This window comes from Podarcis muralis, chromosome 7 (assembly GCF_964188315.1).
Source record: "Podarcis muralis chromosome 7, rPodMur119.hap1.1, whole genome shotgun sequence".
Taxonomy (NCBI): Eukaryota; Metazoa; Chordata; class Lepidosauria; order Squamata; family Lacertidae; genus Podarcis; species Podarcis muralis.
In genome coordinates, this window is record NC_135661.1 from 33717103 (window position 1) to 33728331 (window position 11229).

Sequence of the window (11229 nt, forward strand, 5' to 3'; positions counted from 1 at the left end):
TTAAAAACTAATGGGATGACATACTCTTGATTCTCTATTAAGTGTCTAAAAATGGAATTTCAGAGGGATTACAATCTTCAGAAAGACTGAGAACTATTCATAGCAGTTTCTTTTTAGATCATCAGATGGAGACACCTTCTGGATTACGGCTAAGAAATTAGCTTATAGAAATCTCCTTTTAAATTCATGCAGTAACCTGGTTATACAGAAACCTAGCAGACAGGATAAAGTAATCATAGGTTATTTGCAAAGTCAGTGTCAAGTTATTTGAAGTATGCTATGCAACACAAACTCAAGTGTCACAAACAAACAGCGAGATGAATTGCAGGCACTTTGATTTATAACCACAATATCCTATTACTGTTGGTGCTGCCGCCAGCACGCATCCTACCCCAAATATGCCACCCCAAAGTGTTGGGCTTCTCATCCAAGGATCAGGAGGGAAGACCTGAACTTCAAAACCTCACTGAGCTGTGGATGGCCCTTGGTAACTTCTCAATCCTATTTAAATGCTAAATCTTGCTTGTCACCTTCTATAGCAAAATATCAGAATTAGGTAGCATACAAACTTATTTTAAATATTAGCAGCATCAATGAAACAGGCTGGATAAAGGCGTGGGAGCGCTAAAAGACGTAGATGAACTGATGCTTGCTTATAGCTCACTTACACTTTGCATGTGCAATTAACCTTCCAATGATGAGCTCATGATACACAGGCTTTATACTACGGATCTTACTACACCATTGTTAATGGAATGTTTCAATATCTATATAGATGTGCTGTTAATAGCTCTCTGTTTTCCTAGCCAAAACTGAGAAATCACTGAAGCACAGCAATTAACTCACATACAAGGTATTCATAGAGGCAAACTTCGTGTTACAGAGTAATATTCCTGGACCTAAAATGTATTTCTTTTCGTCATTATCTGTCCAAACTATTCTGTGTCATACAAAATGTATGAATACATGACAGGATGAAGATAAACTTTGCCACCTCAACACCATAAGAGGTCAGCCTAGCACAGGAGGCAAACATCATTCTATTTGCAGTATTTATCAGCTTGCTCCTTAAATTAGGAAAGCAAACATTCCATACAACTCTATTTCCTGATAGGATATTTTAGCAGAATGTCCTGATTGCTATGCCATGTCCAAAGTAATTAAAATATATGAAAGCTGCAAAACATCTGGTGCACCTTGTTTCCATATAAATGGTTCTCTTTCTACACTTTTGCTGCAGAAATATGGAAGACGAATACTATATTGTATAAACCAAGGAAGTTTCAGGTAAGAAGGATTTTTACAAAACCAGACAACAACATCAACAACAAATAACCGACACACCGTTTGAACCTTGCTCAGTGAAATCAAAAATTAAAAAGATTCAGGAGCTGGAACCTATGGTGCAGCTTCCTCTTGTTTCAAAAAAGTATTTTAAACATGCCTCCACTTATGAATGGTAATAAAGCTGCAAACTTTGGAAGGTTCAGTTCTCAATACCATCACCTGTGCTATCATTTCCAAAGACAAACTGGGAGCCTTGGATTTCCTCGAGGTTTCTTTGGCTTTCAATACACTCGCTATTCCTGGCTAGCAACCTGGCTGGGAATCTGTTATTTCTCTCCTTGTGCAGCTCAACAGTTCTAAAATAAGGGCTGTCTCTTGCTACCTGCAGCTCTGTGACAGTCAGCAACAAGACACAACAAAACGAACACCTGACAATCCTTAAAGTTGTAGGTACTCATAGGGACACTCCACAATCACCTGGACTAACTTTGTCGGTGGCAGAACCAGAATTCCACCCACCCACCCACTGAAAACCTAGTGGGTGGGATTTTCCTTGGGATTTCCTAACTCTCAGTTGCTACTCAGTCATCCCCACCCACCCCAGAGAAACAAACTTCCCCAGCTTTGTAGTTGGACGGAAGCATACTCAGATGAGCCCAAGGAATCAACTATGGATGTTCTCAGGTGGCCGGTCTCCACACACTATGGAAAATAAACCAGTGCGTGTATAGAAAACCCAGGAATTTCGGGGGTGGGTGGAAGGGAACTGGGAAAGTGCCAACTATAACTAGCTACAGCGCTGCAGTTGTTTCCAGAGAGCCTATAGCTGCAGATCATCCTATTGGAACAAAGGAACACCTGGGCAGTTTCTTCCATCCTTTATGGGATTTGTCACCACTGAATGCAACACATACTTCTAATAAAAGTTTAATGGTACGTTGTAAATATGCTACAGATTAGTTGGTGGGACCCCAGGCAGACAGGCACCGTGCCAGCCACAGCCATGCTGAGCACTGCTGACATTTCCTTTGACAGGTAAAGGGCACCTTGCCAGAAGTGTCTTGACCCAGACTCTGATTAGTAGATCTAGGCCATTAAACTTTCACAAAGAGCAAGTGATACAAATCTGGGCCAAACCTTAATCTTAGGAAGGATGGGGAGGAGAGAGAGGAAGAGAGCTGCTTGCCTATTGCCAGCAACCCTGGGCTTGGAAGATCATGGTGTGGGCCACAGCTTTTCCAAGAAAAAGTCACAGCACACCTACCACACTGAGGTGGAGAACATTGGGCTCTGTTTCCTGTGTGTGCAGGTGGGGTGGGGATAGAAAGAGGAAGGGGGGGAAGTCATGTGCCAGTCAGGAAATGCCAGGTCTTCATGTAGAGGGCAAAGGGTGCCTTTGGGGTATACTTGGATGTCCAGATTACTACCCAATGTGCTGGCAGCATCATGTACCTACAGAGATGCCAAATCGCAGGGCATATGGGTGGGGGTGGGAGGTTGGTTAAAAATGGGTCCAGCTCTTCACTCTCTACCTCCCAAGAAGCTTAAAAACCATGAGGCCGGAGCAGTATTTACCAAACAGGGTTACGACCTGAATGGAGGCAAACCCCACCCAACCCCATCTCTCCCATAACATTGCAGCATTCTCAGATGACGGAAATTTGGGGGTGGTGGCGGGGCAGGGGAATGAAGAGCTGAATGCTCCACACATCTTTGAAAAGTCAAAACATGGCTGAAACTGGAGCAGAAGAACAGCGGAATCACGCACACACACTGAGCAGAAAACCTCAACACACCCACATCCCTGTCAAATAGAAAAAAGGGCAGCCCTGGAGATGTCCTGGGGCACACCTCCACCTGCCCTCTCCCCCTACCCCTTTCGTGGCTGGAAGATTGCAGCAACCCTTATCTGTGCTCCAGCATCTGACTGTTCTCCTAGATGTCAGGGATTAACCCCACTTAACCCCCTAGGATGTGAAGGGGAGGGAGAGAAGCAGCTGGCTGGCCACTTTGGGGAGCTGAGAGAGGGAGAGATGGTCCCCGTTGAGCTGATCAGGGGGAAGAAAGGGAATAATTCCCCCCCCCCCAGGTCCTTAAAGAGACTTTCTTCTCCATGCTTCCTGCCATCCTCAAGTCTTGGGCATCCAGATTTTTCAGGGAGATAAGCAGCAAAGGAGGCTCCCCTGTTAAGGAGAATAATGGCAATAACGGCAGTGGTGACTAGGAAAATAAGCGATGGCAACAACAAAAAACGATGATCGAGATGAATGGTGATGATGTCTGAAATCCTGGGCGCTCTCCAACCCCTTCTCCAGTTTTCCTCCTACCTTCCAGCACCGAGTAGACCTTGACCAGAGCCATCTTCCCTCCTCCTCCGCGGTCTCTCCGCGCACCTGTGGCCGGGGAGGGGCGAAGGGGGTCGGGGGCGCGAGGTGAGAAGCGCCGCGCTCCCTCCCTCTCTCTCAGCGTGAGGGGCTCCTCGTCTCCTCACCCGCCGCCGCCGCCGCCGCCACCATCATCGCCCCCCCGCGCCTCCGCCAGCGGCGACGACGACCCCCGCCGGTCAGACTCGCTTCGCCCTTCGCCGGCACGACGCCCTCGAGTCCCGCCGCCTCTGGCCGCGGCTCCAGCCCGGCCGCCCCTTCATGCCCACCAGGGCGCGCCTGCTGGCGGGAAACTTCCTCGGAGGAGAGGAGCGGGAGGAGGGGAGGAAGAAGAAGAAGAAGATACGGGCAGCGGCGCCGCCGCTCCCGCCTCAGCCGAGTCCCATGGAGCGCGTGGAGCCCGCGCGCAAAGAAAGAAGCAGGACGGAGCGAGGCTGCGGGTCCCTCCCCTCGGCGCTTACAAGTCCTCCGGCGGCGGCGGCGGCAAGCGGAGGAAAGCCACGCCGCTCCGCATCCCCTCAGCTCGCTCTTTGGAAACGGCTTCCCCCCTCACGCCGCCTCCGCCACCCGCCCCTCGAGCAGCAGCTCCGACGACGAAGCGCCCGCGCCGCCCAGGCAGCCTGAGAGTGTGTGAGAGGCAGGCAGGCAGGGAGGAGGGGAGAGTCCGCCCGAGAGGAGCCGCTTTCTACGCATGTGCCCCGTCGGCCCGTCTGTCTGTCCGCCCACCGCCCCTCGCGCGCCGCCTCAGAGGCAAGGGGCACCTCCGGGGTCTTTCCCGCCCCTCCGTCCCGCCTGCCCTCTTCCTCGCCGCCGCCGCCGTCTTGCCTCGCGGCACCTGCGAGGGGGCGGGTGTGTGGGGTGATGCAGCTTCGGCCCCCGCCCCCCATATGCCCTCGCCCCTCATAACCCCACTTTTCTTTTTAAGGGGAGGGGATACGGCCGGGCTGAATCCACTCCTTTTACATATACGAGGCCGAGGGAAAGAGTCAAAAAGTAGCCTCGGCTGAGGGTGTCTCCCAGCGCGATCCTATACGGGTGGGTGCGTAGGTTCGTTCGCGCAGCCTGGAAAAGCCCGGGGCGAGGAGCTCATTTCATTCTGCTGCGAGACATTTTAGGTGGGTGCCGGAGGAGCACCCACAAAATTCCCCATGAGGGGACCGGGCACCCACAAATTTCGGCGCCGGGCCCATGTGCGCTGCATGGCACCCACGGGCACCCATGCTTTTTGCCCCCGGCTTTTCTTCCCAGGAGCTGAGGGGTCATTCCCCATGAAGGGACCCGGCAGGGTCGTCGTCCCCGCGCGCCCTTTACGGGACGAAGGAGAGCCACTGACTGGCTGACTTCATGTCGCCCAGTTAGCTTGAGTCAGAGGGCGCGTTTGAACCCAGGGGGCCGCCAGACCGAGGGAGGGGCCTGGAAGTGCTTTTCAGACGGAGATGAATCCGCCACTCTTAATAACGACATCGCCGCCACGGCCGCGTTTAATTGCCACCCCCTCTTACTCCCGATGCAAGGCGAGGATGTCGTTGCCTGTGTAGCCAAAACGGCACCATCCGCGCGCAAAAAATCGGGGAAATCCCAAGGTTTTCAGAAGTACAAAAAACTTGGGCGAGGATCTATGCCACCAACTGGAATAAAATATTGTGTGTGGGGGGGGTCAGCCTGGTAAGCCATGCCCCATATAATCTATCTATCCATCCCAACGCAGTGTGACGTAGTGGATGGAGTGTTGGACTAGGACCTGGGAGATCTGGGTTCGAATCCCTGCTCAGCCTGAAGCTCACTGAGTGACCTGGACCAGTCACGCCGCCTCGGCCGAAGGTCCTGCGACTGCTTGGAGAGGGGGAATTTTGGGTGAAGTGAAAAGAAAAAAGGGGTAACAACTGAAAGGGCTAGGGAGAAATAGGAAATGGGATGATTTATCCTTTTTTTCTGAGACAGGAAATGAAAAAGGGGTTGGCGGTCCTTATTTTTGCGCATAGAAATAGGAAGGAGAGTGGACGAGGTTAATTTAAACCAGGACTGCCCAGAAAGAAACCAATGCCAGGCCTCCCATGAAGCCATACTAAAGGCGAGAGCGTTTCTGAGCATACACAAAATGCCTCTGCTGTCAGCTGGAGGAGCTGGAGTTGGGGACCAAGAGAGCGCCATCTGTAGACTCCCTTGAGTCCTGGCCACGCACGTTTGCCTTCCCTTAATCGTCACATCAGCCCTGCGAGGTGGGCTCAGAGACCCGGCTGTCCGGGGATGGGAAGCTCTGGGCTCCCCAATCGAAGCGCAAAATCCTCGGTGTTCTTCCACGATTTCACGCGTTTCTCTCCGTGTTTCGAGAGCTCACAGGGCGCGGCCGTGTCCTTCCCGGCGTCTCCTTTTCCAAAGCGCGCGTCTCTCTCCCCAGTTGCTGCCGATACAAGTCCCTGGCTCGGTGGGAGACGCTGGGTGGATCCCAAGAGGGATCGGCTGCTCCCATCCCCAAGCGCGCGGATTGATTGGGGAGCAGCAGACAGACCTCACGTTAAAAGTGCCATTTCTTCCCCTTTGCAGGAAAAGACCTCCGCCTGCCCAGCTACAGGGCCAGGCAGAGAAATCGGTGGCTAAATTTGCGGTGGTGGCGCCGGTGACACGGCTGGAGACTCCGGCGAAGTGCAAATCCCCGCCGATCGCGCCTCCGCCTTGACTGCGTTTTGCTCATCGCGCTTGCCCGAGAGAAACCCAGTGAGTTAAGATGATCGCACTTTTTATTTCGGATTAACTTCTGTCCCATCTTCTGCGACTGGAGGGGCCGAAGCAAACAAACAGCGACACCCCTCCCCTCCCATACACCCGCGACCGAACGGATCCATCTCGATCTGGACGGTCGTTCAGATAAGGTCCTTCCTACTGGACATGCTCTGCGTGGACGGCAAAAATGCGCAAGCAGTGGCTGCTTTGGAAACATTCAGGAAGAAGCATCCTTGAGCGGTTGGCTGATGAATGCATTCTGCAGCTGCTGGTCTTGACCGGGGACAGCCAGCGCTGCGTGGCCCTCCAGATGTTGTGGACTACGACTCCCAGCATCCCTGGCCATGTTGGCCGGGGCTGATGGGAATTGTATCCCGCAGCACCTGGAGGGCACCACGTGGGTTAGCACCCCTGTTCCAAGCCGTGCTCAGCGCCTAAAGTAAGGGCACTCCCGAGGATCAAAGTCTGCCTGGAAACAATGCCCTCTCATGTGGCTGCTGTCCGCCCCCCCACCCTGTTGCTGATGTAGAGACACTGGGGCATGGCTGATGTGGAAAGGCAGGATACAAACCCAGTAAGTAGTTCCTGAGGGGTGAGGCAAATGCACTCTGCATCTGTTCAGAGCTGCTGCTGCCACCTCCTCTTAACCAGAGAAGTTTCAGGGTTGTGCCCCGACATTGAAAATGCACACCAGGACTGAGCCTTTGCTGCTGTCAAAGTCTTGGTTCCAGAGAACTGTAACTATTTCCTGCCAGTAATTGGAGTGTGAGCACACACATTCCATCTAGGAGATGCCTGCACCACTCCACAGGGAAGAACTGGATTGTTTTGTGTCCTTTCTTCATCCAGCTCCATTCCTGGTCCAGCAGCAATATTTGGCTCATCATTCTGCTTCTCTCCCACAATGAGCCACAATCTCTTCTCAACAGCTTTTCCTCTTTTTTTTGGTTGCGGCAAAGTAGTGGAAGAAAGCTAAAATCTAGTTAGGTAATTTTAGTCTTTGGGCTTTGAACTTCCTTGCTAGATGCCAATGTGTAATTACTTCACTTATTTAAAAATGTGATAAGTCATTCCTGCTGTGTGTGTGTGGCTTCTGCTCATTCCACTGTTTATGGACCTTAACTTCTGCCCCAAAGTCCTGCTCTGTTGTTGCCACTCTAAGCTTAAGTCGGTTCTAATGATTTCAAGAAAATGTTCCCAACTGGTTTTCCAGTGGAAACATCTGAGACATTTGGAAAATGAAGGTGTGGGAATAGCTGCTGAGAACACATAATTCAGAATTCACTATAGGGCTGTTCGCCATTAGCACATTGAAACTGTCTTCAGAAAGCTTGCAGCTTTGGTCCTCTCCCTCATTTTCTGGGTGTATGATAATCCCACTTTCACAAGCCTATCATCACTTCTGCCCTTCTTGCTACCTCAACCTTTGAGGCAAGGTTTAACAGCAGAGCTTTCCCTGCAAACTTGCTCCTAAACAATATTGAAAAGGGTGAATGATAATTATGAATGGCCTCAAAGTTCTAGGTGCTTTACAAAAACTGTGAGTTAAAGACAAGCCCTGGTCTCAGGCTTTCAATGTAGTAAGGTTATACGAGTTCATGTGTGCATCACACAAACTCCTATGATTATTAAATCTGACAAGTCAATTACTTGAGAATAATGCATATTCTCAATAGCATGCACAGGAGTGGGCACACCTGCCAATACAAACTTTAGTGATCAATATTGTTTTGCAGTTGGTATCCTGATGGCAGTATTTCACTTGTCAGGGCCTCAGTACTTAAGGAAGCAATTTGCAACTGAATCCAAAGAGCTGGTAAATCCAATAAACTTCTGTAAATTAGATGGACACTTATAAAGGTTGCCTTTTGATATCTGTTTTAATGGCTGAGCTTACTCACTAGAGCTTGAAAAACAATAGATTCCATCTCTTATGAATTCTAGTGTTGTCCTAATGTGTTTTAGCCACTTTGATTTTTTTTTTTTTTGTATTACTATCATTATTGTGTTGGTAGCTTAGCCATCCTTACCCAAACCGAAAGTCATTTGCTAGCTTTTGTACATCATTTTTTTTCCCAGACGTGCAAGGTCAACATCTAATGGTGACAAAATTGTGCACACTTCCAATTTGCACAGCATTTTAGAGGAGCCTATGAATCTCGTATAAAGTTAATAGGGGGATGGGCTGGAAACAAGCTAGCAACACAGGAAACAGAGGTATCAAATTTGTATTTTTGGTGCAGCAGATGGCGCCATTTCATCTAATAGCCCCTCTCTGGCAGAATAGGATCCTGGGCATTGAAGATGCTGCATCAGTGCTGTAGAAGTCAGGGTCATAAGACTGGTGCTAATTTGCATTTCTCTTTGTAATTCTCCCCCCTCCCCTGCAGTTTCTTCATAGGGTAAGCACAGCCACAGGATTTTCAGACATCTGAGCTACATGCTGTACTGTAAAACTATTGTGCTATTTCGCTCTTAGGTATCCTGAACCTCTTTATGTATATACACCTAGTTGGAGATGTAGTTGCTGTTAGCCTGTGAAACTTAAATGAATGAAACAAACAAACTATATAGATATAAAGTCAGGCCTTTTTTCAGCCGGAACTCGTCGGAACTCAGTTCTGGCATCTCTCAGGTGGGTGCCATTGCCATTATAAGAGAACAAGGGAGGCGTTCATGGTGAGTTCTGGCACCTCTTTTTCAAGAAAAATAGCACTGTATAAAGGCCATGTTATTCAGCAAAGCTGGATTGCTAGTGTTAAAAGTCACCTTGAGTGACAGAAATGCAACTTGTTAAGAATTCTGCTTGCACTCAGGCTAAGGCAGCTGCTTCCAGCTCAAAACTTGTGCTACCTCTCTGTGTAGGTGTAACTGGGACGGCTGTTGAGGGTGTTGCTATTCGCCATACTGCCCTCAGTATACAGAGGGTGGTGCAATGGTTGCAGTGTTGGACTAGGACCTGGGAGAGACTAGGCTTCAAATTCTCACTCAGCACAGAAGCTGGTTGGGTGACCTTTGGCCAGTCACTGCTAACCTGTTGCACTCACCACATGGGAACTTTCCCTGCTAATTGATCACACCCCCTTCAATAGGCTGAGAAGGCTGGAGGGAGGGTGGCAAGGTGTCCTATTTTCCGGAGGAGAGTCCTCTTTTGCAAGGTGTCCGCTGATGCTGTTTAAATAAATAAAAAGTATCTTGTAGTGTTGTATGCTTTGTTTTAATTTTAAGTTGCCTACAGCCATCATGTGTTAGGCAACACACACACTTATTCTCTCTCTCTCTCTCTCTCTCTCTCTCTCTCTAAATAATAATAATAAACTTTTTACTTCGAAGGGCTTTTAAGATAAACAACCATGTGAAGTGGCAGCAGAATCATAGAAGACTTGAAGCAGCCCACCAAGAGCTAGTACCTGGCTCACCTGCTCACACCCATTAAGGAGAGGTTTACTGTATTGCAATTTGCATTAATTATTTCCAAATTAGCATCTATACATATCAAGCAGTATAGATGTCTTCCTCTTCTTAGCTGATTAATTTCTTCTAGCTGGAGGGGATAGTGAAAGGAAGTTTCTACTCCCCTTATCTACCCATCTCCCGCTCAGTGGATAATTATCCCTAGAAGTGTGTGTGGAAGGATAAGGGAAAATTAACAACTCAGGAGAGAGAGAGAGAGAGAGAGAGAGAGAGAGAGAGAGAGAGAGAGAAGAATAGTAGATCAATAAGTGAAACAGAGGGGGCCTGTGGCTCTTTCTTCAGCTATTCCCCCCCCCCCCTTTTTCCTTGTTGTTGTATTTTTTGCAGAATTCTCAATATGCAGCAGTCTTAGGTGATCAAGTAGAACATATAACCATGTAGGTTCAGCTTTGGGGGTAATATCAGCATGCAGAAATAAATCTCAACCGGCTGTGAGCCATGGCACTTCTTATGTCAGATTCTAGGGTAGGTTTCCATCTACGAATAAAAATAAAATGCACAACTAGTTATGCAAACTGGAAACAAACTGTACTGAAAGTGGAACCCCCCACGCTGATGTACCGAAATAGTGGTTGTTAACATATGTGTGATCCAGGAAGAATGGTCTCCAATATGGCCAGGTCACTCTAAACCTAGGTGGCTCTGTTTTGGCACTACAGAGATAAGCACCTGTGAAATAATTTATACAAGCTGGCTAAAACTTGTGACTGCCAGTCAGTGAGGATTAAGAAGCAGTGTCTCTCCAGTGTAATTGTACCGTCATTATTCACAGCAAAACATGAGATTCCCTAAGCCTCTAATATGTAGGCGAGAGACATTTATACACGTGCAAATTATAGACCCTTATCCCACAAATGCTCAGTCGTGCATATGCTTAGTTTGGCCCAAATCTGTGGTGGCTCCTCATGCTTCAGAAGTCAAGGCTGCATCTCTGCCTTGAAAATATAGCTTATTTATAATAAGCCGCCCGCCTCACACACAAACAATATGCAGAGTGCATTACAGATTCAAGGTACATCTAGGAACACACAAATCTGCCGTGTGCCAGGTCAGACTATTTGTCCATCTAGCTCAGCATTGTCTACTCTGATTGGCAGCTGCTGACCAGAATCTCAGGCAGAGGTCTCTGCCATCACCCGGTATCTGACCCAATTAATTGGATATGCTGGGTACAGAACTTGTGGGATTCTGCATGCAAAGGATTGCTCTACCATAGAGTGATGCTGCCTCTCAAAGACTGACCTTGCTTCTACCAATCTCCTGCTGAGACCTGAGCTTGCCTCACCTGTTTTTCCCTGCATTTTGGAGCTCTGCGCCAAGAGCCAATGCAGGTGGCTCAGAAGTGGTGCATTTCCAACGCGAA

At 48.9% G+C, this 11229-nt stretch overlaps 1 protein-coding gene across 2 annotated transcripts in view; it reads right to left on the minus strand.

Annotated features, from left to right (window-relative positions):
- The window catches only part of NETO2 (neuropilin and tolloid like 2), a 39717-nt gene extending 35936 nt beyond the window's left edge, over nt 1-3781 (minus strand). For both annotated transcript variants that reach the window (XM_028740231.2, XM_028740230.2), the window contains exon 1: nt 3615-3781. In XM_028740231.2, the coding sequence (XP_028596064.1) occupies nt 3615-3648 (34 nt within the window). In that variant the 5' untranslated portion in view covers nt 3649-3781. The remainder of the gene's footprint in view (nt 1-3614) is intronic.
- Between the last annotated feature and the right edge of the window lie 7448 nt (nt 3782-11229).